General features: G+C 38.3%; 2 protein-coding genes across 2 annotated transcripts in view; one reads left to right on the plus strand and one right to left on the minus strand.

Moving 5' to 3' along the window:
- The window catches only part of GRM2 (glutamate metabotropic receptor 2), a 57,130-nt gene that overhangs the window by 21,706 nt on the left and 7,836 nt on the right, over positions 1-27,588 (minus strand). The gene's annotated exons all lie outside the window — the stretch shown is intronic.
- IQCF6 (IQ motif containing F6) lies at positions 11,233-21,102 on the plus strand. Its single transcript, XM_087711151.1, has 3 exons — positions 11,233-11,355; positions 14,329-14,421; positions 20,743-21,102. Exons 1-3 carry the CDS (start codon positions 11,233-11,235, stop codon positions 21,100-21,102), a joined length of 576 nt encoding a protein of 191 aa, XP_087567277.1.

The following is a 27,588-nucleotide window of genomic DNA, read 5'->3' on the forward strand; positions in this document are numbered from 1 at the left end:
TCAAATGTAAACCATGGCTTCCAGGTCCGATGTACTGACTTCTACAGGTAAGTAGGTATCACACAGGAATTGAATTCTGGTCTCTCGCATTGAATGGTGATGCTCAAGCAATTAGCTGTGTCTTTATACTAATATATACTGTATATGCAATTATAGTAATATCATTATATACTATTAGATGACACTAAAACATATTCTATATGCACGTTTTAATTTAGATTCATGCAAAGTACAGCAACCGCTGCTGGAAAAATAATGCCTTAAATCAACCTTGTCCAACCTGGTGCCACCCAGATGTGCAGAGATTGCCTAAAAATTGCACTTGGCAGCACATGAGAAAGAATGACAGGTTGAGGAAGGCAGACATAAATGATCTTGTCCATCAAAATAAAGAGCACTTAGTGGGATGATTTAATTAATATTAGTTTCTATCACTTTATACAGTTAAATGAAATTTTAGACAATTTGATTACATTTAGGTTCCCCCCTCTCCTGGTCCCATAATGAGGGACCATCTGGGTTTTAATTTTGATCAGATCAACGGAAATATTTTGCTGTTGACCGCAACAAGACACGGAGTAGACCTTTTATACATTGTGTTTAAAAATGAAATGAAATGTTACATCGCGTAGCAGCTGCATATATTTCTGATACAGATTCCCATCAGCTGTTCAGACTTATCTCTGATTCTTTAATGGCATAGGTAGACATTTATATGCAATTAGGCTAAATTAATTGCACATCAATGTCTACCTACAGTATGTCATTAAAGTTATATTAATAGAAAAACAAACTAGGACCTGTTATGTTCAATGAATCACCCACAGATTATTTGTTAGGTGCATGTTACAAGTTCTTTATAACTGGGTTGGCAAAATAACAAGTCTATCTTATTCTTATGCTTTGCATTGCGATATCCTTTTTCTTCAGCACTGAATTTCACACAGCAGATCATATTTCTTACCCAAACTGTATGTGCACTTGTAATGCATGTAGATATACATCATTCAGTGGGTTGTCTTCCTATTTCTTTGCACCTATCACTGATATAAACATCCTTCGCTTTTGCAAGAAATTGCCTGAAGATAGCAGTTTGCAACAAATAGATGTTTACAGTAAAAAAAAAAAAAATCTCCTAAAACTACTCAAGAACAATCTTCCTAGAATGCCAATTGTAACTAGGGTACAGATGCAATTTAGGGGAAGCAAGATCACCCCTATGGCCAATATAAAATAGTACATCAACATTCAAAGCCTTGGGATCTTCCTTCCTTCAAAATTCTCTGTTCTCAAGTCTATATGCAGCATATGGACTTGAAATCAGAGATTTTTTCGTTGGGCATCCTACTGGAAAAATATGATAAAAAGACTATATATCTGGTTTTACATATACTAACTGCAGCCAGAATTGTATTTCCACAACAATGGAAAAATGATGAGATTTTGTCAGATGAGAATATAATTAAGAAAATACTAGAATGCACAGAAATGGACAGACTAATACTTATTATTAAGGAATAAAGAAGAAACTGAATATTTTTTGAGGTGGGATGTATTTTTTTTAAATCGTTAGACAATAGAAACAGAAGTTAGAAAGGAGGAGATATAAAAAAGAAAATGTTAATGTGGAGAGAATTTGATGATGAAGATATGTATTATTGCAATTATATTGATGTATAGTTATATTATTAATATTATTGTGATGAATATAATAACAAATATGTGTATAATGACTGTTCAAATAACTGTATCCAGATCACACGCTGTTTGATGGAAATGGAAAGTAATATAAACAAGACAAATAAAAGATGAAAAAAAAAATTCTCTGGTTTCTTCCAGCTCAACCTGTCAGCCAGAATGCAATAAAGCTTGTTCGAAACAAGTTGTTCAGCATGAGATCTAAGGCCTTAATGTTTGGGGGATGAAATCGTTTGCTCTCAAGTCATGTTTCTCACCAACATTATTTCTCTGGTGGTCTGAAGGCATTCTCCAAATTGTTATGCTGCAAAGTTTCATAGATTAATGGCATGCTCTAATTCTTCCAAAGTCATCCTAATATAAAACACTGCCTCAGAGGAACACAGTACAATGCTTCTTATCCTTCTGTTATCTCAAATGATGTGGGAAGAAGCAGACTGTGTCTCAGAAAAAACACGACTCCATAGAATGGGGAAAAACAGCCAAAAAGACTGTTAGCAGATACCCAAATTTCTAGCTCAGGAATAAGTTTTAAAATTAGACTTGGATGGGCTAAATCAAATCAAATCACTGCCATTGCTTTACTGTTGGAGAGCCTTCCAATAACCTTAGCTGAAAGCTTACTAATCTTAACTGCAGAAGGCAAATAGGCATAAGTGCAACTAAGAAGGTAATTGGTGTTTTCCTAGAACATGTAAATGGAAAATACTCATCTATTGGAACAATTTGCCTCTCATATCAGCTGTGATTGTCCCCTACTGCCTCGATTTCATTCATTCCAGTAGAAGCAGAATATAAATAGAGCTGACAACAGAAATGATACTGTGGCTAAAATAGCAGCATTTTGGAAAGTAAGAGGACTTGGTTGCTACCAGAAGTAGGCTTCTTCAGGCATTGTTAGGAAAGACTCCTACTGTATCTAAGATAGAGGCTAATCATTGCAAGTCATCATAAGATCTGAAGTCAATGTACACCTATTCCTGGCTCCATTTAGGACAGCTTAATAGCTAATGGTGTGCATGATCATTCAGAAGTAAATTCTGGGGAATTTTGAGTGAGTTTCCATAGATACAACTCCGGAGCCGTGGTGGCACAGTGGTTAGAATGCAGTACTGCAGGCTACTCTGCGGACTGTCGGCTGCCAGCAGTTTGGCAGTTCAATTCTCACCGGCTCAAGGTTAACTCAGCCTTCAATCCTTCTGAAGTTGGTAAAATGAGGACCTGGATTGTTGTGGGCAATACTGTATGTTGACTCTGTAAACTGCTTAGAGAGGGCTGTAAAGCACTGTGAAGCATATAATAAGTAAGTGCTATTGCAATAAGACAGCCATTGTGGTATAATGGTGGAGATGTTGGACTGGCCTCAGGGAGACACAGGATCTAATCTACTTTCAGCCACAAAAACTTCCTGGTCAGCCATTCTCACTTAGCCCAACCTTTTTCACAAGGGGATAGTTGTGGGAAAGACTTGGAGAAAAAGCAGATGCTCCCTTGAGCTCCTGTACAAAAGATAGGATATAAATCTAAGAAAGTGTGTCTGTCTGTCTGTCTGTCTGTCTGTCTGTCTGTCTGTCTGTCTGCCTGCCTGTCGTCCAAAATTCTGGAGCCTTTGGATTATAACATTTTTAAAAAATATTTACCATGCTGTGCTGTATAACTGCTTATGAAAAAGAAATACTACTGCATTCACTTCTGCATAATGTTTTTTTTAATTGAGACCTGACCGAAAAGGCTTGTCTGCTATGCCATGTGCTTTGGCACTTGGCTATGAGCCCAGAAAGCTGCTGTATTCCGTAATAGTAACTAAACAAATCATTGTTTGGCAAGACACATGGATTGAGTCAAATTCTACTTCCAAAACTGACAATGTTCTTCTATCAAAGAACTTCTGTATTTTTCACCAATTTTCTGCCAGGCCCTTCAAATGCCCTACCAGTTCCATTAAATTGAGGAACAATTTTAAATGTCTACTCAAAAGTCCCATTGAATCACCCATTGAATGTGGGTGTAGAATTGATTGTACTGTGATTGGAATTGCACTGTACTTATACAACAATAATACAATACTTGAAGTAATTTAACTGGAATTGATGTAACTAAGATTATCCCTGTTGATTGCAACAGATTTACTCACTATGCAACTACATTTGGTTCCAATCCATTATGCAGCATTGAAGAAAGCTTAATCTGTTGACTTTCCACTTAATTTAGGACCTCCCCAGAAGCGTAGAAAACCAAGAGCAATGAAATATTTGCTAGGAGCAGTTGCAATGCGCTCTAGAGCTGTTGCAGATGGCATCCCTGTGATCTGCAGCGCTAACTCTCCACTTGCTCCAGATGCTCTGCAGTAAGGCTTGCTTTCTTCAAAGAGGAGAAATCCTCACTAATGAGGTTGTTAAAAATACTGACTACAAAAGAGGCAGGCTAGAGAAAAATCTTCATTTCTGCGGAGAGGAGAGCCAGCTCAGGCTTCACAGTTTGGGAGGTGTCAAAAACCTTACTGAATAATTAACATAACAATTAATGTGAAGCAGAAAACTGCATTCTCTAACTGCAAGTAAAGACCCAAGGCTACAAACACTCTTTCAATGATATTGCACATCTGACATTATGGAATTTCATCCAAAACTAGGGATTGCCAGATCTGGTCTGCAGGAACCTGGTTGACCCTAGATATCAGCCAAGAAATGTTGACATTTCTTGGTGGCCATTCAGACCTTGGAAGGCCAGATCTGGCTAATCTTATGTTTAACCAAATATGCAGGAACAAATGGCTATGATTCCTTCATCCTTGATTTTTACAATACCTGATTTTTACCATAATTTTGAATTACTGTGTGAAGCCTGCAAAGTGAAAAAAAAAAATTCAGTCTCCATGTGCGACTACCTCCACAACATTCAGTGCTTCTGCAAAAAAAAAAGTGGCTTTTTGCTTTTGTTAAAGCAAAAAATTGGAGGTCAAAATTGTATTGTTTACATTTGGGGAAAAGTAAATGGACAGTTTCATTGAAGTAGAGATGAAACTCTAAAACAAATACTGTACTAGCTTCAGTTAGTTGTAGTAATCCCATTTTATTTGCTAGACATTTGTACCTTCCAGTCGTAGAAAACACAGATCACGTAAATACCTGGGGAGATAGTTGATTGCATTACTTGCTCTACTGCAGGGGTGTCAAACCTGCGGGCCAGATGCACCACGTGCCCCTGCCCGGTTTGGCGAACAGGGAAAAAGTCCCGAGACGTCACATGATGGCGACGTGACGACTTGAGTTTTATATCCCTATTCTACTGTAATAATTCTTCTGGCTAACAGAGAACTGTAGTGATTCATTTCAAAATGAAGCAAAGGCATTTTAGTTTTTAAGCACTAATATAGCTTTTCTGCAGCTTATCAAGTACAAAGAATATTATCTTGAATTAGAAGCCTGTGGACACAAGGCTTAATGGAAAAATAGTGAACTCAGGAGCAGAAACTGGAAAATTTGATTGATTGGTCAATTTGATTGTTCTACAGTAAAGGAACTTCAAACCGCTCAATTTCAGGTTACCGAAAAATTCAGTTTTATCTGGGGCCAGAACCAAAATCATGGGGTTTTATTTTATTTACTAGTTACTTTATTGATGAATGCCAGATGCTCAATAGAATTATTTTTAATTGCTATCAAGTACCTAAGAATCTCTTCTCATTTTATCTCCCCAATAACAAACCATGAATTGGGCTAGGCTAAGAATTATAATGTAGTGAATAGCATGATCAAATAAAAATTCAACCTTGATTTTTTTCTAGTCTAGCACCTTAATCCTTAGATTGAATTGCTATATATTTTTACAGTTGTGTTTATTGTTCTACAGTAAAGGAACTTCAAACCGCTCAATTTCAGGTTACCGAAAAATTCAGTTTTATCTGTGGCCAGAACCAAAATCATGAGGTTTTATTTTATTTACTAGTTACTTTATTGATGAATGCCAGATGCTCAATAGAATTATTTTTAATTGCTATCAAGTACCTAAGAATCTCCTCTCATTTTATCTCCCCAATAACAAACCATGAATTGGGCTAGGCTAAGAATTATAATGTAGTTTATCCTCCATATTAATCTACCCAGCCGTCGTGCTGGAGAGGACACTCCAGCTTTGACCTCTTTCCAGAGCATGATATCATAGTCTTTTGAGACTGAAGGATGCCAGTGCCATGTGTTTATTGCTGTATTTCTCTTGTTCCTCCATTTCTTTTGTATTGCACCAAAGTTCATCAATGCATGATGTGACCAAAAGTTTTGTTTTTCAGTTGGCTTGATGCGGAGAGGAAGTGATTTGCCCAAGGTCACGCAGCTGCCTTCCTTGCCTAAGGAAGGACTGAAATTTGGGCTTCCCCACTCCTAATCTAGCTGCACCTACATGCTTTAAGTTCTCATATATATCCTTTAATGTAATGATTCCTATATCTAGGCTCAAAGTGAATCCACCAAATTATTCTAGGCTTCACCTCTTTAATCCAGACTGTTTTTGTCTCTCCATCCTCCCATAATCCAGATTTTGATTTTAAAGCATCATTATATTTTCTATGGTACAAAAAAAATCGAAATTTTCCTTAATTTCAGCATTTGTTTCTTAAGTCTTCTAAGACATATGGAAACAATGATAGGAAATTAAATCTATCTTATTGGATCCTATTCCCCACTCCAAGAAAAAAAATGTATTTCAATGGCAGATTCAGGATCCAGGGTGATCTTAGTGTCAGGCCTGCAGCCAGGTTCATTTTGGGATCATTGGCCTGCCACACTTCTATCTACTATGCTGTTTCTATAGTGGGGAAATGGGAGGGGGATAGTAAGGAGTAGGATGTGATGTAACCAAAATAAAATTCCTTTTAGATTGCCAAGGTCATCCTTTGCCTTGGTACCTCTGCACCTGACCGGAACTGGATGGGGGGAACTGCCAGCATGGCAGTGGAAGATTGGACCATGTGATGGACTTGTGGGTGTGGGGGCAAGATCTTGAACTTTCAACTGGGTGGGGAAAACCAGGAAGTTTTCAGATTCGGGTTTTCCCAGATGTGCCAACATGACTCTCTTAATAAATTGGAACTTTGAGCAATACTTTGCCTTGGAATCTGATTTAATTTTGGATGTTATTTGGAACCCTGACACTTAGTACACTATCTAAAGAACTAGTTCTAGAAACAATCCTACTTTGCCCAGATTCATTCTTAACTAACTTAGTGACAGTTAGAGTGATGTGCATTGTGACATCATAGATTACAAGATAGCTCGGTGCTGCTATTTTAAGAGAACTTCAACAGTTGGAACTAAATTCTTTCTAAACAAATTTTGACTTTTTCTGAAAAAAATGGCCCCTAAACCTAAACCAAAACCAAAAGAAGAGACTTTTTGGGAGAAAATAAAAGTAAGTGAAATATGGATAACAGAATAATAGTGTTGGAAGGGACCTTGGAGGTCTTCTACTTCAACCCACTATTCAAGTAGGAGATTCTATATTATTCTGGACAAATGGCTGCCAAATTTCTTCTTAAAAACCTCCAGTGATGGAGCACCTACAACTTCTGGAGGCAAGTGGTTCCATTGATTAATTGTCCTCACGGTCAGGAAATTTCTCTTTAGTTTTCAGTTAGATCTTTCCTTGATAAGTTTCCATCCATTATTTCTTGTCCTGCCCTCAGGTAGATTGGAGAAAATGTTGCCTCCCTCTTCTCTGTGATAGTCCCTCAAATATTGTTCTCATTGAGCTCCCAAAGTAGCCCTGCTTCTTCTGACATTGAAACACCACCAGTGTTCATCTCTTTGAACTCTATGAAGATTAGGAGGCTTACTTATGTCCCCTTATACTTCAAACATTGTCCATCTTTTGATTTATTGTTGATCTAATTATAATTGGATAAATACTTGCAATATGTAAATTCAAAGCCTGGTTTACAAATTGTATTGGTTTAACATATGTGTAAAAATAGCTTCCATGACTCATTAAGTTAAAACCAAATAGCATTCTGGTTTAATGCAGTGGGAATCTTATCTATAATGGAGTGGTTTACTAGCAGATTTTTATTTGAATCTGTATTTTTGCTATGAGAGATCCTTCTGGAGTTGACCAAAACACCTTATCCACTTCAACTTTTATCACACCATATATCCTTCCTAGGCAATTAAACTTTGGCTAGATTCATCTAGATACCTAACTGGGTCAAAAGTGGGGGCAACTATTGCACAAATCCACCAATTAGTACTGATGCATAAGTGGGACAGCTTTAACCCCACTGGGAGTCTTGTCCTTTCTCAGTCAATCATGCTGGGTGATGCTAAAAAAAAAAAAAGAACAGTCAAACTGGTTTGTGAGTTTGGTGATCTATCATTGCCATCCTGAACTTGCTTAAACAACTTGGGGTTGATAATTAACTTCACTAGGATTCAGATCTTTGTGGATTCCTGTTTTCCCACGAGAGATGGCACATTTTCCTCAACCCAGCTAACATAATTTTTTATTCCCTCCTTAACTGCCTTGATCTGCTGCCCCCCTTTTCCCTGATGTGGGCTTTGATGATCACATTGCCTACTAAAAGGAGGACATGCAGATGTTTTGGGGACTTGCCCAAAGCTTCTTGTGCTACATATAATCCTAGAGGTTTATGCTTGTTTGGGTATCTCCCATCTAGACTTCCTGGGCTACTTATGATAGGCAGTGCATCTTCCATTTGCTGAGGTTGCAGTTATGGTGAACTTCATCCAGTGAGAAGACTGCTCTTGATCAACAAACCCAGATCCTTGAAAGCCTACATCATGGTTTGAATGTTTATTCCCTGCATGATGGGTCATCTAGAAGGGGTCATATATGCTTTTCCTGGCATCTGAGGTGGGCTTTAATAGAACAACTTTGGGAGGTTCAAAACATAACAAAACAAGACAAAAACCCAATACAAAATAAACATGAGGAGAAACAGGACATTTGACACAAAAACAGGTCAGAAACCTATCCAATAAGGGTAACCATCCACCCTAAATCAAGGCCTGAGAAAAGAGTCAGGCTACCGCTTTTGAATAGGGAAGCACTATTTCATCCAAACTAACAGATGGAAATTTCCTGGATCTAGGTGGCCCTAATATCACCGGCCACTATCATGTTTGCAATGCTTCCTCCTGTTCCTTAACATTACTCTTATAGCCCATTACAGTAGTTTGATCTTGGTAGAATTGAGTTGCAGTTAGTTTCTCCTCATCCAGTTCTGCATAGCCTCCAGGCATTGGAATAGAGTCTTAACACACTCTTGTAGTTAGCCTGCAGTTAGGAAATAGTTTCATTCATGTACTGCTAATTCCAACTAGCAAATGACCTCACTTAGTGGTTTCCTATAGATGTTAAATCAGGAAGGTGAGAATATCAAACTCATAAAGGAAGGGTCTAAGATTCAATCTCTTTCCCCTTGCCAATACCAACTACAAGTAGTCACAAGGAAGGAAAAGAATCACCATAAGAGGATACCCCCTTCAATTGGACCAGAAAGATACTGTGATCAATGATATTAAAAACTGGTAAGAGTTCAAGCAACACATCTTGGTTCTGCCACTGGTTTTCCACAAGCACAACTAAGACTCTTTGTACTGAATCCAGCATAGAGCCAAAACTCAAATAGAATTAAATAATCCATTTCCACCAGGATTTCCCACAACCACAGTCCTACTGCCTTAAAAACAGAATGATGGAGACAGGTGATCCTTTTTGAAAATGGTTGAACCTCTTGAGGAGGGAGTGCACCATCCCCTCCCCCAAAGAGGCTGACACCACAGCCTGAACTTGACTATAGGGCACCTCTTTCGCTGTCTTAACAACCCAGAAGGGTTAAAGTAGCCAAAGAGAATCCTGTTCATTTCCTAGTGTCCTTATTCAAACACATCCCAGATCACACCGCAACACCTGTCCAGTTAGAGGTAAACCCCTGTGAATTTGAGCAACTTTATTTGCCAGATAGCCTTGCAGTGGTTCTGTGGTCCATCCCTACCCAGAAGGAACTGGATCACTCTAAATAGGGCTATTTGATGGCTACTGGACACAATGTTAGAGAAAAAATGATATTAATATGATTGGTATTAATCAGACCAGGTCTTCATTTAATCACTCTCCAGGCATTTCTTGTTGTAGTTTATCTCGCAAAACTTTTCAGTGAACCAAGGAGTACTCTGAGACTACTGGGAGTACATAGGGAAAGACCTCCTAAGGATAATATTACCCAAGGCTCCACCCACCTACCCATCCAAACAGTGACTCTTGGCCAACATATCCACGAGATCCTTAGGGAAATCCCCAGCTTCCTTTGGAAGTTCATTGAGTAAAACAGTCATCTGGGGTGGACCAAATGGCTCTTTCTTTTTCACAGGGGAGGGTAATGCAAGTGAGACAGAAAGCAGAAGTGATTTTCCCACAACAATCAACTGAAGATAGAATATAGAATAATAGAGTTGGAAGGCACCTTGGAGATCTTCTTGGCCAACCTCTGCTCAAGCAGGAGACCTTATATTATTTCAGACAAGTGTCTGACCAGTCTCTTCTGAAAAGCCTCCAGTGATGGAGTACTCATAACTTCTGAAGGAAAGCTATTCCATTGGTTTATTGCTCTCACTGTTAGGAACTTTCTCCTTAGTTCTATGTTTCTTCTCTCTTTGGTTAATTTCCATCCATTGTTTTTCATCTTGTCCTTTGGTGCTTTGGAAAATAATTTGACCCCCTCATCTTTGAAGGAGCCCTCAGATATTGGAACATCATGTCTTCCTCAAGCCTTGTTTTCATTAGGCCAGGCATATCCAATTCCTTTAATCATTCATATGCTTTAACTTCCAGCCCCCTAATCATTCTTGTTCCTCTTTTCTGCATTCTTTCCAGAGTTTTGGTGACTAGAATTTGATGCAGTGTCCCAAGTGTGGTCTTACTAAAGCTTTGTAATGTGGTAATAGAACTTCATGTGATTTTAATTCTATCCCTCAATGTGGGATTAATAGGATTATTGTTGGCTCATCTCTAAGTGATTGTCCACTAGGACTCCAAGATCCCTCCCACAGTTAATGGCATTAAGCCAAGTTTCACTTAATTTGTACCTATATGGTTGGTTTTTCTTGTTTAAGTATAAAACCTTATTTTTTAATCTACATTGAATCTCATTTTGCTAGATTGAGTCCAATCTATCTTTTTGGATCTGGAGCTTGTCTTCTGGAGTGTTGGTTATTCCTGCCAGCTTATTGTCATTTGAAATTTAAAGACTTCCCCTTCTATTCCCTCATAGATTGTTTATGAATATATTGGAGTGTACTGGGCCTAAAACAGAACCTTGCTTACTTCCCTCCAAGTGGCTGTTGTTATGTTGCGAACTACACATTAAATATGATTTGTCAGTTAACATTAACTGCATTAACTGATGTTATGTCTTCCACTACCTGATCTTATCACTGCCTTGAGACAATGTGATGTATGCAGATCTAATATGCAGCCACTAATATCAGTCCATCCTTTACTTGGGACAGGTCCATGGTTACCATGGAAGCCATAAATTCCTGTGCTGTCTTGGACTCAGAGCCATCAAGCAGCAAATTGAATTTCCCAACCATTAACAGCCTTGGGGACTCTATTGCCAGCCCAGCAATGAAATCCAGAGCTCCGGTAGGGATGATAATGAGCAGCAGCAGGGATGGCAATACACCTGCAGCCATCCCAACTGTTCCCTTAAAGTCAACTTTTTGCTGTGCCTCATATCTAATTGATTGGGATTACCGGGACAGCAAAGCCTTTAAGGGCCTTCAAAGTCTCATGGATGACAATAGCCACCCTATCCAATCCTCCCAGTAATTCTCAGTAGATGTAAAGCCCGAAAATCTCTGGGCCCAGCCAGGTTTCAAACATGTGGGCTTGGTGCCCTTATCCATGATGAGGTCATGAATGAGGACAGACAAACCAACCTCAAAAGCATAGCTGGAGCCCAAGGTCACTGAGGCCCTGATAGACATGCATTGAGAGTGGAAATTGAGGGCCAAAACAGTAGGACAGCTTCCAAGCACTAGATCCAATATTATTTGACATGGTGCACCCTGGGTTTTTATCACACTTACCTCTGTCCATCATCATCCTGATGTTCCTTCTTGCCTTCTTCAAACAACTCCCTCCTCATTCCTTTCTCCTAGATCAAAGACACATTCACCAATCTCTCCCACCCATATTATACATTCACAAACCAATGCCCTGAATGTCCCCTGGCTACAATCACACAAGCACTTGAGGGCCTCAAGCCCTGCAGAGAAAATAATGTACCCAACACCCCACAAAACACTCCCACAAGCCATAAGTTGGGAACTTCAGAACTTTGAATGATTAGGGGGACTGAGATGATATCACCCCCTATAATTCAGAGCAGAGTCCCAGGCAGAAATTCTAGAGCCCAAAAAGGAGTGGGGTTGGAGCCAAAGGAGTGGCTTCCAGGAACATTGGTACAGGTAGTCCTGGAGTCAGGATCACCAATTGCCTTCAAGTTAGCAAAAGAGGTCCTAGAAAAAATACACCACTACTCCAGTGTTGCCAGGCACTATATATCAACTATCCTGACCCAGCCACTTGGGCCCCATCAGGCCTCAGACCAATCATGTTATCATCAGACAATGAATTCCATCAATCAATCAATCAATAAAGCAAGCAAGCAATCAGAATAGAGCTGGAATGGACCTTGGTGGTCTTCTAATCCAACCACCTGCTCAAGCAGGAGAGCCTATCACATTTCAGATAGATTAAGTGTCCAGTCTTTTCTTAAAAACCTCCAGTGATAAAGCCCCTACAACTTCTGAAGGGAAACTGTTCCACTGGTTAATTGTCCTCACTGATAGGAAGTTTCTCCTTAATTCAAAGTTGCTTCTCTCATTGATTATTTTCCATCCATTGTTTCTTGTCTTGTCTTCTGGTGCTTTGGAAAATAAGTTGATCCCCTCTTCTTTGTGGCATCCTCTCATATACTGGAATACTGATATCATGTTACCCCTAGTCTTGCTTTTCTCTAGAGTGGCCATACCCAATTCCTGCAACCATTTTTCATACGTTTTTGTCTCCACGCCTTTAATCATCTTAGTTGCTTTTATTTGTGCTTTTTCCAAAGACTCAACATCTTTTTGGTAATGTGGTGACCAAAACTAGATATAATATTCCAGATGTGGCTTTATTAAGGCTTTATAAAGTGGTATTAATACTTCACATGATTTTGATTCTATGCCTCTGTTTATACAACCAAGGATTGTATTAGATTTTTTGCCTGCAGCCGCACACTGCTGGATCATGTTTAAGTGATCATCCAGTAGAACTTCAAGATCCCTCGTACAGTTACTGTTTTTGAGGCAGGTTTCACCTACTCTGTACTTCTGCCTTTGATTTTCCTGCCTAAGTGTAAAACTTTGCTTTTCTCCACATTAAATTTCATGTTGTTGGATAGGGCCCATTGTTGAAATCTGTCAAGAACTTTTTGGGTCCTGAGCTTGTCTTTTGGAGTGTTGGCTATTCATGCCAGCTTAGTATCATCTGCAAATCTGATAAGCTCCCCTTCTGTTCCATCTAAGTCATTTCTGAAGATATTGAAGAGTACTGGCTCTAAGATGGAACCTCATGGTACCCACTCTTACTTCTCTTAATGAAGATGTAGTACCATTAAGGACAACTTGTTGAGTATGGTTTGTCAGCTAGTTACCAATCCATCTAGTGGTGATGGTGTCTATCCCACATTTTTCTAGTGTACCAAGAAATAGGTTGTGGTCTACTTTGTCTAATGACTTGCTGAAGTCTAAGTATAATATGTCCACAGCATTTTGCTGGTCTACTAATTTAGTCACTTTGTCAAAGAATGAAGTAAGATTGGTTTGATATTATCTGTTTTTAACAAACTGATGCTGGCTCCTAGTTATAACTTTATTTGTTTCTAGATGTTCATATTCTAGATACTCATGTGATATATGACATCTTCAAACAATCTTGAAAAGCTTTTGTCCCCTGCTAGTAGAATTAGTCCCTAGCCTGTATTTGCCCAAATGAAGGACAATCCATTCTCTATCTTAAATCAGCATGTGAATAAGCAAGCTCTTTGGAAAGCTGAAAATCGTTTCCCCCTGAAGATAAAATTGAGTCTTAGTTATTAGATTTGGATACATCTACTACTTAATTTGAATTAGTGGGTCTACGCCCAGACATAGTTTTGATTGCCAGTAGTCAGCAATTGCAAAATGTGTGTTTCACTCACTGTTTAGCAGTCACAGCCACATAGATCTGAAATGGACACACCTGAATCTAGAAGGGATCTTGTCTATCTCCATCCAATATTTCTTAACTAGATGTCTCCAGATGTGTGAGACACAATTCTTGAGATTTCCAGGCAGCATTCAAAATTATGGGAATTATGGGCCAGGAAAGGATAGACTCACCAGTTGCTTCATTACCTTTTGTTCATCAATTTTTCAAAGTATCCAAAAATACCTACAATGACACCTATTGATAAGCCCTTAGGTGTTTTTGGTAGCATGGGACTCAGTGTTTCTCAGTGTACTCCATCTGACAGCTCTAAACTTGTTGTAGACTTAATTTATATCTCACTGTCTCTTCTCTCTGCAGAATATGTTCCCCTGTACCAAAAAAGAGGAACCCCCACCGCCGCCACCACCAGCACCAAAGACTAAACAGGTTTCTCCACAAAAGACATTGGAGGTACTGGTCAGGGATTTGATGTTAGTGATTTTGAGAATATAAGCTATTTGACTATCCATTAAGAAAAAACTATTGGATCTATGTCATACCAGAGTATTATATTGTCATGTACATCAAAAAGTATTCATATGGAAATACGTTGAGTGCATCCTTTTCAGTCTTATAAAAGGGTACATTTAACCAAGATCACAAGCGATCTGATCTGATCACAACTCATCAGTCAGGTTCTGAATTATATGTGAGAATCTGTGCCCCATCCACTGGTGAAATGATCTTAACAGATCTTGGAACTTGTGGTCTAAGAACCCCAAAGAGCCCTTCAGTTTATTAATTTCAAGTGTTATGTCTCCATAGAGGGTAATCTTTGGCTAGCAATATCTAAACTCAATTTTATTTGAACCATCTGAAAAGAAAGAGCAGAAGCAAACCACGATACACTGCCGAGGGCTTGCTCCCGACACATGGCAAGAGACATATTTTAAGTATCATTAATACTGGCAAAGAGTGAAAGGCAGAATTGTTTTAGCACTGGAAAAAGAATTTAACTACTTTGACACATTACACCAAAGGCCCAAGGAAGTCAGCATTCTCTTCTTTCTGTTGTCGACACTAAATTTCTGCAGGTGTGCCTACAAAATTTAAGGCCACAAGCACTCTTCTAATGAGATTGGTATTAGAGATGTATTGTTCTGACTCAGAAGGTAGTGTCTTGCCATTGTGACTACAGGTAACAGGTAGAGCTTGTTTAGTGACTTACTCATTCAGTGACTGTTTGAAGTTACAACAATGGCACTGGAAAAAATATCTTTATGACCATTGCCTATATTTATGACCCTTGCAGTACTCCTCAGTCACATGATCACCATTACAATCAGTATACAATGTATACTGGCACATTGTACATGACCTGACCTGTTGTTTCACACCCACACATCCAGCTTTGCACAGCAGAGAAATTGAAGAGAAAGGGAATACAAAAGACTAAGCAGGCACACAATGGGGAATACACCAGCTATTTGTGTAATGTGCTCAAGACTGCTAGTGCCATTGCATTCCTTTCAATGTGGTCTCCATTGTCTGCCTCCTTTCTTCTCAAATGAATGTAAATACAAAGGTTAATTCTGTTCTTCCAATTATACCGCACGGTAGTGAGCTTTACTTAGGATAGGAGAGTTGGGAAAAGAAAAGCACAGTCATTGTCATTTGGTTTTCCACTTAGCAACTACTTCACTGAGTGATAGAGCTGTTGGTCTCCTTGCTCAATGAAGACTACGTAGTAGTTTTATCTTCCATGCATATATTTAAGTCACTGGTTAGCTGGATGGTTCTTCCTATGCAGGTCATATGCTTTCAACCGAATTCAAGTTGCTGGTTATCACCATATATTGCTGATAGCCAGGATGTCTTCCAGACTGATTATTGTTATTATATTAACGTATAATAATAATTATATCAAAATATGTAATGTTAATATACTGTATAATAATAAAATACTAATATTAATTAGCTTTATAACACCAATAATTATAAAAATTGGAAAAGACCAGAAATTATTAAGATCTAAGTATTAAGATTAAAACCAACAGATTATAGCATAAACCAGCCGAGGAGGTCTCAGTGGTTATCGGCATAATGGGTGCCCTACCAAAAAACTTGGACTGCATTTAGAAAATCTTGTATATTGACAAAATTCCCATCTGTCAATTGCAAAATGCCACATTGCTTGGATCCACGTTTAAACTGATATATTACAACAACCTTGGTTCTTTGGAAGAACTTGATGCATTTGAAGGTCCATAGCAGCTAAGGAACTCATAGCTGGAACTTCACTTAATGAACACCGTCAAATAATATCAGCCTATCTTAGATCCTTGGAAAGGACTTGTTAGATGGATAAAAATGCCAAATCCATTCTGAGCATCTGGCTGACTGTGGGATCTACCCAGTGGTGGGTTACCACTGGAGTACTAGTGCCTGCCCGGAGCACAGGGTACCATTCTAGTACGGTGCTCTGGATGGCCCACCCACCTGCCCAAGCTCCTTACCTGTATTTGAGCTCTTCAGTGCTTAGCACACAGAGCACACGGCGCCTGCGCAATGCTCCGCCAAGCAGCTGGAGCATCGTGGAGGCTCGCAGAGGTGTCACAAGAGGTAAGGATGCATGTGCATGCTGTGCACATGTGCGTGCACACTGCACACATTCATGTGGTGGATGCTGGGCACCGTTGCAACTGTACCAGTAGCAATGGGATCCAGAACCCACCACTGGATCTACCATAATAATGGAATAACTGTTGAAGATTTGCTAAAAGAATGAGAGATGAAGTGTACAAAAAAAAAAAAAACCCAGAGAAGAGACGATTACACTACAGGGAAAAGAGTTGATCACACTTAAACAGATTCCACGGAGAATTCGGGAACAACGTAGGCAGTACCATTTTTTAACAAACCAGTTAAATAAAAACAGAATAATGTACAGATGGTTGGTACCAGAAGGGGTTCTGGTATCTTGGCAAGGAAAAAGATATAAGATAGAGAATATAGAAGAAGCACAGAACTTCTATGAAGAATACTGCAAGAGGGAAGTAGAACAAGGAAGCAAAGAGGAATTAGAAAGTAGAGGTCAAGAAGAAGAAACGTCAGAAGACAACAAAAGAAACAGGAGAGAAGAACAGAGGCAAGAAAGAGAGAGAGCAGAGAAGGAACGTGCGAGAGGGAAAAGTCAGATACAAACTAGAAGTAAAAAAAAACAACCTCAGCTAAAGATGGAGCAAGAAATAACAATTATCTCGATAAACTTGAATGGACTGAATACACCAAAAAAAGAGCCCAGATGTTTAATAAAATAAGAGGGTTAAGAATGGTGAAATCAATTCAGGATGATAGCTGGTATATAGGCTGTAGAACGAAAGAGAAAAAAGGAAATGATATGAAACTATATGGGTTTGTGGAAATACCATCCCCAAGAAAACATAAATTGAGATTTGAAAGAGACACCTATAACAGTAGAAAAAGAAAGGGAGGGAAGAAGGAAGGAGAGGAGGAAGGAAGTAGAGAAGGGAGGGAAGAAGGAAGGGAAAGGAGAGGAGGGTGGAAGGGAGAGAAAGAGAAGGAGAGATAGTAGGAAAGGAAGAGGAAGAGTGGAGGAGAGGTACGGGAAGAAGAAAGAGGTAAGGAGAGGTGGGTGGAAGGGAGAGAAAGAGAAGGAGAGGAGGGAGGAAGGGAGAGAAAGAGAAGGAGAGAGGGTAAGAAGGGGAAGAGAGAGGGTAAGAGTAGGGGAGAGGTAAGGGAATAAAGAAGGGGAAGGAGAGAAGGGTGGAAGGAAGGAAGTAGAGAATGAAGGGAGGGAGAAAAGAAAAGAAAGAGAAAATAAGTTGGTGTTACAACAGGTGCTAGAGATGGTAAACAAAGCAATCCAAACTGTACCTTATAACCTTTTAAATGGAATAACAATAGTATAAGAATAGCAAAGAAAAAGAATAACTATGTGAATGTATACCTATAATAGTATGTAAGAAAATAAATGATAGTAAGAATATAAAGCACAATATAGGTAAACAATATTTGGTTATAAATAGCTAAGTATAAATAAATATAGAATTGTACATAAAAATGGATAACGAATAAGGAGACCATGAATGCAAGATAGAAATGTATAGAAGGGAAAACACTAACTGTAAAGAAACCGATATGGAACTGCTGTATGATATACGATGGAACTTCTTGTTCCTATGTTGTTTTAAGTTATGTGTTTGTTTTTGTTGATGTGTTTATGTGTTTAAAATAGAAACTTCAACAGATATTATATACATACATACATACATACATACATACATACATACATACATACATACATACATATATATATATATATATATATATATATATATATATATATATATATATATATATATGTAGGTCTCTAGTTGTTCGGGTTTTCTCCCGCGTAGAATTGGCGACGTTTCGACGAAGTCTCATTCGTCATCTTCAGGCTGCTTCAGACTACTTCAGGCTTGGTGTTTCCAGGAGTAGAGTAGAGTAGAGTACTCCTGGAAACACCAAGCCTGAAGTAGTCTGAAGCAGCCTGAAAATAACGAATGAGACTTCGTCGAAACGTCGCCAAGACATCTCCAATTCTACGCGGGAGAAAACCAGAACAACTAGAGACCTACATACTAACACCCGCGAAAACCTCTGAAAATATATATGTATATATATATATATGTGTATATATATATATATATATATATATATATATATATATATATATATATATATATATATATATATATATATATATATATATATATATATATATGTATGTTATATTTATGCTGATAAATAAATAAAGGGAGACTAGTATAGATCTATTTCAAGCTATTTAGCTCTCATCAGCTAGCCATACCCATGTTGGGAATCGAACCTGTGCTCTATTGCCTCTTAGGCAGATGTGTTAACCATTGAGCTACAGAGCTCGACTCCTTATCAGCCAGCCAGGGTGAGAGGTATATATTTAAAGTCACAACCCCTGGTATGCCCAAATATTCCCAACATGGGTATGGCTAGCTGATGAGAGCTAAATAGCTTGAAATGCATACATACATACATACATACATACATACATACATACATACATACATACATACATACATATATATATATATATATATATATATATATATATATATATATATATATATATAATATCTGTTGAAGTTTCTATTTTTTCAGAGATGTGATAGAGGGGGCCTGAAAGCAAACATTCTTTTGGAGGACTGTCCCAAGAGAAATAAATGCATTCTGATTTCTTATTTCTGAACCTTTTCCAGATATAAAGTATAATTTCTAGACTTGCAACAGGTTTTCCCAATGTAGCTACTTGTCAAATTAAAAAGCTATGCAACAATGAACACTGAATTGAATCAAAACTAGGGAGAAGCAAAACATTTTAAAAGTCTGATTGACTTAATATCACCACACTTAATGAGTGAAAACAAAATCCGCACCATAACCTGACATAGGGATCAGTTAATTATCAATCAGCCAGTTTGGTCTAGTGGTTAAGGCATCGGGCTAGAAACCGAGAATATGAGGGTTTTTAAAATAAAAAATAAAAAAATATATTTATTTTTTAAACCTTGATCTCCCTAACAGGCAATTTTTGGTTGGAGTTCTAGTCCTGCCTCAGGCATGAAAACCTGGCTGGATGACTTTCTGCCAGTCTCTCTCAACCCAACCCACCTCACAAGTTGTTGCTATGGGGAAAATAGAAGGAAGAAACTTGTAGTTGTCTTAAACTACCATGTAATCAAGTGTCACCATGATATTAAAAGATGTAGAGACTCTAGAAAGAGTTCAGAGAAGAGCAACAAAGATGATTAGGGGACTGGAAACTAAAACATATGAAGAACGGTTGCAGGAACTGGGTATGTCTAGTTTAATGAAAAAAAGGAGTAGGGGAGACATGATAGCAGTGTTCCAATATCTCAGGGGCTGCCACAAAGAAGAGGGGGTCAATCTATTCTCCAAAGCACCCAGGGGCAGGACAAGAAGCAATGGGTGGAAACTAATCAAGGAGAGAAGCAACCTAGAATTAAGGAGAAATTTCCTGACAGAACAATTAATCAGTGGAACAGTTTGCCCCCAGAAGTTGTGAATGCCTCAACACTGGAAGTTTTAAAGAAAAGATTGGACAACCATTTGTCTGAAATAATATAGGGCTTCCTACCTAAGCCCAGAATATGTTTAAAAAGTCAATATGATGATCATGAAGATGTGTGCACATTACACACACAAAAATCATTTTTTCTGTATGCATTACACCTAAATTCAGTGTATTATCCCTTCTCCCTCTATCATGGTACCAAAAAGAGAGAGAATGGCACCAGGAAGATTTTGTAAAAAGACTTGTTCCGGAATGAATCCAGGAAGAATAACAAACTATCAAAAGCCTTGTTTTTCTCTCTTGGCCAGAACATGGGTTGGTAGTCCCTGTGAATTCCCCCAATTAAATTGAAATGTTAAAATAGCCAACATCCCATGAAATCAACAATTCACATGAGGGGTTGTCCAGGGGTGTAAATACAACTGGCAATATAGTGTCCAGTTTTTGAGATGTTTGTCCCCTCTAGTCCAGACCAACCATATTTTAAATGTGTAGTTTCAGTTTTTTGTCTCTTTACTCTTGTGCAGCTGATAGAAACAATCAAATGGAACACTTGACTATTTAGTGCTACTTCCACTCTCCCCCGCCCCGAAGATTTTTTCTTCTGCTTTTGACTACATTCTACTGACATCCTGTTAATTGTTTCCTCTTCTCAGACTGCTCTCTTCCTCCAAAGATGGTGGCGGGGTACGCTGGTCCGGCGTTCTCTTTTTTTTGCCAGTGTGTGTGCAATATCAATCCAGAGGTGGTGGCGCCAACGTGTCTTTCAGCTTAAAGAGGAGAGAAGGATTAGGGCCTTGATGATGTATGTTTGGCCTGAGAAGTCGACCGTCCTCTTGCAGTCAAAGTTAAGGATGTGGCTTATAAAAACTCAGTTCAAGAAGTATCAAAAGGCAGCCCAGGTTATTCAAAACAACTGGCGGAATTACGTTCTTCAGCAGGAGTTCAGCAACTACTCACTCAACAGCCTGGTTTATGATGGCATAGATTTGAATATTGACATTATTGTTGATTAACAAGAACTCAGGAACAAAGGAGAAAAGTATTTGTAGAATGCAGCTCCAACAAACAAACAAACAAACAAACAAATAAATAAATGTCATTATGTTTTGAGCAAGGTGACCAGAAAGCAAAGCCCAGTCACCGTCCCTGGGATGAAACAAACAAACTGGAATGGGTTGGTAAAACACATTTTTAACACCAAAATTTATTTGGAATGCTTGGAATGGAAAGCCAGAGTTTGTAGAGTGTTTATAAAAGCAGCTTGAAACAGTGAGACACACATATTTGAATCTGAGAAATTCTGGGAGAGGCAGGGTGAACTAACATGTCCTAAAAGAGCAAAGACAATGACCATGGCTTCAGACTGGTTCTATGGAAACCCTCAGGAAGCCAAGAGTTCACCTACACATCCTCTTTGCAGCTACTGTTGCAAGGAGACTGCAAGACATTGGTCTTCCATGGGTTTGAGTTCTGAGAAAGGAAGGAATCAGCCATCATTCCCAGAACCATGGTAAGAACCAGGGGTGAAATTCAGCAGGTTCTGGAGAACCGGTAGTGGAAATTTTGAGTAGTTCAGAGAACTGGCAAATGCCACCCCTGGCTGGCCCCAGAGTGGGGTGGGAATTGAGATTTTGCAGTATCCTTTTTCTGGAGTGGGGTGGGAATTGAGATTTTACAGTAATTTTCCCCTGGAGTGGGGAGGGAATGCAGATTTTACAGTATCCTTCCCCTGCCACACCCACCAAGCCACGCCCAAAGAACCGGTAGTAAAAAAAAAAAAAGAATTTTACCACTGGGTAGAACCATTTAAAAGACTATGAGTTTAATAGCCTCATTTTTTAATCACTTTCAGAAATTACCTATTTAACTATCTTAAGATTATTGCAGATCTTCATAATTGTAAATTTGAACAGCCACCCTGTAACTTTAACTGAAGTCTTGAACAAAAGAAGAAAAAAAAGCTAAGTTTAGCAATTTAAAGAATTGGAAATAAATGCCAAAAAAAGCTAACTAAGACTTTAATCCAAGAAAGTTATAAACAAATTGAGGGTTAAAATAAGTTTGAAATTTGAAGGTTTTTATTGTAAGGTTTTGGAACTAATTATAAACCAACAACCTTTCATGGGAACTAAATTGTTTTGTGTATCTTAAGTCATAAGAAAGATATGGGATCTTATGATTTCAGAAACTGGATACTAGAAGGAACTAAAGGTTCCAGGAAAAGAAGAAAAAAGGTGCAGATTTACCCTTTATTCTCAGTCAGTCTTGGGATTTACAAAATGATACAAAATGTTTTGACATTTGAAACACTTCAGGAAATTTTTGAGGAATGGGACCAGAAATTACTAGCCACAATATCAACATTAATGCTATTTTTATGCATAGTTTGTATCTAAAATATGTTAAAAAGGAATGATAGATGAAAAACAAATTCTTCTTGATGTAGAAATATTAGAATCAGAAATACTGGATAATAAAAGAAGTATGGATTGCAACGTAGAGAAAATAGCTAAGGTAGAAATACAAATGAGAAGCCAAGAGAATGACCTGGATAAAGACTTCTTGCTAGAGACGCAAAAGAAAGGAAGTTAAGGCTTTGAAAGTTAAAGTGGAAATGCAAATGACAAAATAGCATTAGAGCCAAGGTGGCGCAGTGGTTAAATGCAGCACTGCAGGCTACTGCTAGATCAGCAGGTCAGCGGTTCAAATCTCACCGGCTCAGGGTTGACTCAGCCTTCCATCCTTCCGAGGTGGGTAAAATGAGGACCCAGATTGTTGGGGGCAATATGCTGACTCTCTGTAAACCGCTTAGAGAGGCCTGAAAGGCCTATGAAGCGGTATATAAGTCTACTGCTATTGCTGCTATTGCTATAAACTAAGAGAATGACATGAATATGACTTCTTACGGTATTTACAAAAGAGATTTGATAAAGCTTCAAAGAAGTCTTTGGGATGGGTAAAGAAAAGCTGAAGAAAGATAGATTCCTATAACAACAACTTAATGAATTAAACATCAAGATTGTTAGAAGTAAAAAGTGAGAATATAAAGATGGTTTGTTTGATCAAGGATAAAATAACATGTGTTTATAAATCTGTGGCAATCCTTTACGAACTTTTTACTCACACCAGAATTGAAAAGTTGATGATTTATGGATTTGCATTTAGATAAGGACTGTGTTATGGAAAGAATAGATAATCTGATTAGGAACACAAATTGAAATAGGGAAGAAAATGGTAAGTGGGCACCTGTCTACCCTAGATGAGTTCAAATCACCAGGACTGGATGGATTACACCCCAGGGTTCTGAAGGAACTGGCAGACGAGATCTCAGAACCACTGAATTATATCTTTCAGAGATCCTGAAACACCGGGGAACTACCAGAGGACTGAAAAAAAGCTGATGTGGTTCCCATCTAGAAAAAAGAAAAAAAATCGATGCAGGAAACTATAGACCTATCAGCCTGACCTCAATACCAAGAAAGATTCTGGAAAAAATAATCAAGCAACAAATTAGCGAACACCTAGAAGCAAACAAAGTAATAGCCAAAAGCCAACATGGGTTTGTCAAAAACAGATCATGCCAGACTAGTCTTATTGCATTCTTTGATAATGTGACAAAATTAGTGGACCAGAGGAAATTAGTGGGTGGCATCGTCGATATAGTTTACTTGGACTTCAGTAAGGCATTTGATAAGGTAGACCATAACCTACTACTAGATAAAGTAGAAGAATGTGGGTTAGACAGCATCACCACCAGATGGATTCGTAACTGGCTGACCAACCGCACTCAACATGTAGTCCTCAATGGAACTGCATCTACATGGAGGGAAGTATGCAGTGGAATACCCCAAGGCTCTGTTTTAGGCCCAGTACTCTTCAACATCTTCATCAACAATTTGGATGAGGGAATAAATGGGGAACTCATCAAATTTGCAGATGACACCAAGCTGGCAAGAATAGCCAACATTCCAGAAAATAGGCTTAAGATATAGAAGGATCTTGATAAACTTGAACATTGGTCACTATCTAACAAAATGAAATTCAATGGTGAAAAAAAGGAAGGTCTACATTTAGGCAACAAAAACAAACTGCACAGGTACAGTATAGGTGGTACCTTGCTCAACAATAGTAACTGTGAGAGGAATCTTGGAGTCCTAGTGGACAATCATTTAAATATGAGCCAGCAGTGTGCAGCAGCTGCCAAAAAAGCCAACACGGTTCTAGGCTGCATAAATAGAGGGATAGAATCAAGATTACGTGAAGTGTTAATACCACTTTATAATGCCTTGGTAAGGCCACACTTGGAATACCGGATTCAGTTCTGATCGACACGATGTAGAAAAGATGTGGAGACTCTGGAAAGAGTTCAGAAAAGAGCAACAAAGATGATTAGGGGACTGGAGACTAAAACATATGAAAAACAGTTGCAGGAACTGGGTATGTCTAGTTTAAGAGAAAGAAGGACTAGGGGAGACATGATAGCAGTGTTCCAATATCTCAGGGGTTGCCACAAAGAAGAGGGAGTAAAACTATTCTCCAAGGCACCTGAGGGTAGAACAAGAAGCAATGGGTGGAAACTAATCAAGGAGAGAAGCAACTTAGAACCGAGGAGAAATTTCCTGATAGTTAGAACAATTAATCAGAGCTTGCCTCCAGAAGTTGTGAATGCCCCAACACTGCAAGTCTTTAAGAAGATGTTGGATAGCCATCTGTCTGAAACGGTATAGGGTTTCCTGCCTAGGCAGGGGGTTGAACTAGAAGATCTCCAAGGTCCCTTCCAACTCTGCTATTGTATTGTATTGTATTGTTTATAGCCTTATAGGGATGAAGATTTACTAAATTAATTTGTATTTATTGTGTGAACATTGGAAGTTACTTTCTTCAATGTTTTTCTGTATCTTTTCTTTTTTTCCTTGCACTTTTATTCTTTCTCTCTCTTTTTCTTTCTGAGTTTCATTTGTATTTGCTTTTATACAATAATTATACAAAGGATTATTTTATACAATAATCTTCAGTTAAAATTATTTTAAAAGAGAGAGGGTGATGGGGCGGCACAAACACACAAAAAACTGGGAGTTCAAAGATAGAAGTCTCTTGCTTTCAGGGTGCTTCTCCCTTGAAATCAGAAATCAAATAGTGAATTTTTAGTATCGTATATGCAGTTGTTCCACTTATTTGGACATTTGTGTATTTTAAGATTGCTGTCCTTCCCTAATTATCTATCCTATCCCAGATTTCCAAAAGTCACCCTTATTGCTTGAAGAAGTGGGGAGTAAATTATAATATGCTTTATTTTCTCTAATGGTGCCTTTAATTAACAAGCAAAGTTAAGGCCACAGCCCAGCAAGTAAAATTAGTAAATTAGTACCTATGCTACTGTAGGTTCTATATTTGAGCAACTAAGTTATGCTGACTTCACTGAACCTTGAATATCAGAAAAGGATAATTTATATTCTGAAAATACTTGAGAAGCAGATCGGAAGCAACTGGATATTTCTCTGCAGTGGAGGTCCAGATTAATCAGGGTCTCATCTTTTTCAATGGGCTCATTTCGAGATACAACTTTAAAAAATAGGAAAAAAATAGGACTCTACTTCAATTGTAACAGCCACAAAACAAGTTTGTTTGTTTGTTTGTTTGTTAAATTGATATACTTGTTATCAAGCTACTAATCATCTACAGACTGAGAAAATGTTGATTTTGGCCTGGTTTCGCTACATACAGTTGCAAAACTTTTTAACCCTGGCTTTTGAATGATCGTTTGATTATTTAATTTATTTTTTATTTTTATCATAATTGTTTATTATACTTAATAAATTGGAATGGCCCAATTAATTTGTATTAAGGCACATTTTTATTAATATAATTTGTTGAATAAATATAGTAGCCTGATTTAAACATAACATGACTTAACATAATGTACATTAGGTACATAGTGTACATAATGCACACTACTGTTTCCTAGCTCACTCAGAACTAATGTATTACACTCACAACCATGTCTCAATCTTCTAGATATTATACTTTATATGAGGCCATAGTGGCACAGTGTTTAGAATGCAGTATTGCCAGGGGTGGGTTGCTCCCAGTATTACTGTATTACTGCTGAATCAGTGTACGCAAAATTTTTGCTACGTGTGCGTGAGCATTTGCACAAAAATAGGTCTGTATATGCGCAAAACATTAAAAAAAGAAAAAATAAATTTGTGCAATTACAAAAATCAAGATGGCAGCTGCTTCGGGGGTGTGAAGAACCGGTTCGGGGGCATGGCAGGCCTGGGTCTCTGCCGGTTCGAGCAACTCAGGCCACCAAACCATTACCAGTTCGGCTGAACTGGTCCAAACCGTTAGGAACCCACCACTGAGTATTGCAGGCTAATTCTGCCAACTGCCAGCAATTCATTTCTCATTGGCTCAAGGTTGACTCAGCCTTCCATCCTTCTGAGGTTGCTAAATAAGGATCCTGATTGTTGGGGGCAATATTCTGACTCTGTAAATGCTTAGCGTGGTATATAGCAGTAGACTTATATACCGCTTCATAGGGCTTTCAGCCCTCTCTAAGCGGTTTACAGAGAGTCAGCATATTGCCCCCAACAATCTGGGTCCTCATTTTACCCACCTCGGAAGGATGGAAGGCTGAGTCAACCCTGAGCCGGTGGGATTTGAACCGCTGAACTGCTGATCTAGCAGTAGCCTGCAGTGCTGCATTTAACCACTGCGCCACCTTGGCTCTTATATAAGTCTAAGTGCTATTGCTATATCTCCACATCAAGGAAAAAATGTCAAAAGTAGATATATTCATCCCATATCTTGTAATCAATGTCACAAAAGTTATTAAAGCCACAGTAATCAACACCAGTCTGGCTTACTCTAGGGAGAAAGAAAGAAATGGAATGGCTAGTTTTCTTTCTTCATTATTGCACTTAGGCTGCACAAATCTGGATGATCCCCGGATGCTCAAATTTTCCATTTCTCTTTGCCATTATCTAACAGTTATATTTTGCAGCCCAGATATAGAAGCCTTATTTTTACCTCATGTTTTTGAATCTTTCCCCCAAATGACTCATCTGGCACAAATCTGATTAATTTTGGGCACTAACGAGAAGTTTATTTGCCTAGGATGTTTGCTCACTGTTGTCTTATTGATTATTATGTTTTGAACTGTTAACTTCTGTTCTAATATTTCTGTCGTGCCATGTTTTAAATATTGATTTAAAATTTTATAAGTTATCTAGAATCTTTTTAACTAGACTTGGGGGAGGGAAGTCTCCCCCCCCCAATAATTAAGAGACAACTGGCTTACAACTACCATATAGTTTCTGACATTGATGGACTCAGATCTAATGCAATGCTTTATCACTGAACGTTTCTCAGAATATTTCTCTTAAAAAGTGATGTAAAAAAAAAGTAATAGGGCATCCCTGCACTGGCTAAACAAAAGAAACTTTACATTTCCAAGAATATAGGAATTATTTTATGGTATATCAAATTAGGTTATT

Source organism: Thamnophis sirtalis, unplaced genomic scaffold (assembly GCF_051295495.1).
Source record: "Thamnophis sirtalis isolate CommonGarterSnake01/CBP01778 unplaced genomic scaffold, rThaSir2_p1.2 scaffold_3, whole genome shotgun sequence".
Classification (NCBI taxonomy): Eukaryota; Metazoa; Chordata; class Lepidosauria; order Squamata; family Natricidae; genus Thamnophis; species Thamnophis sirtalis.

Coding starts and splice junctions, on each gene's coding strand:
- IQCF6 (XM_087711151.1), top strand. CDS start 11,233: ATGGAAGCCATAAATTCCTGTGCTGTCTTGGACTCAGAGCCATCAAGC. Junction 11,356..14,328: donor CAATGAAATCCAGAGCTCCG/GTAGGGATGATA, acceptor TTCTCTCTGCAG/AATATGTTCCCCTGTACCAA. Junction 14,422..20,742: donor CTCCACAAAAGACATTGGAG/GTACTGGTCAGG, acceptor TCCTCTTCTCAG/ACTGCTCTCTTCCTCCAAAG.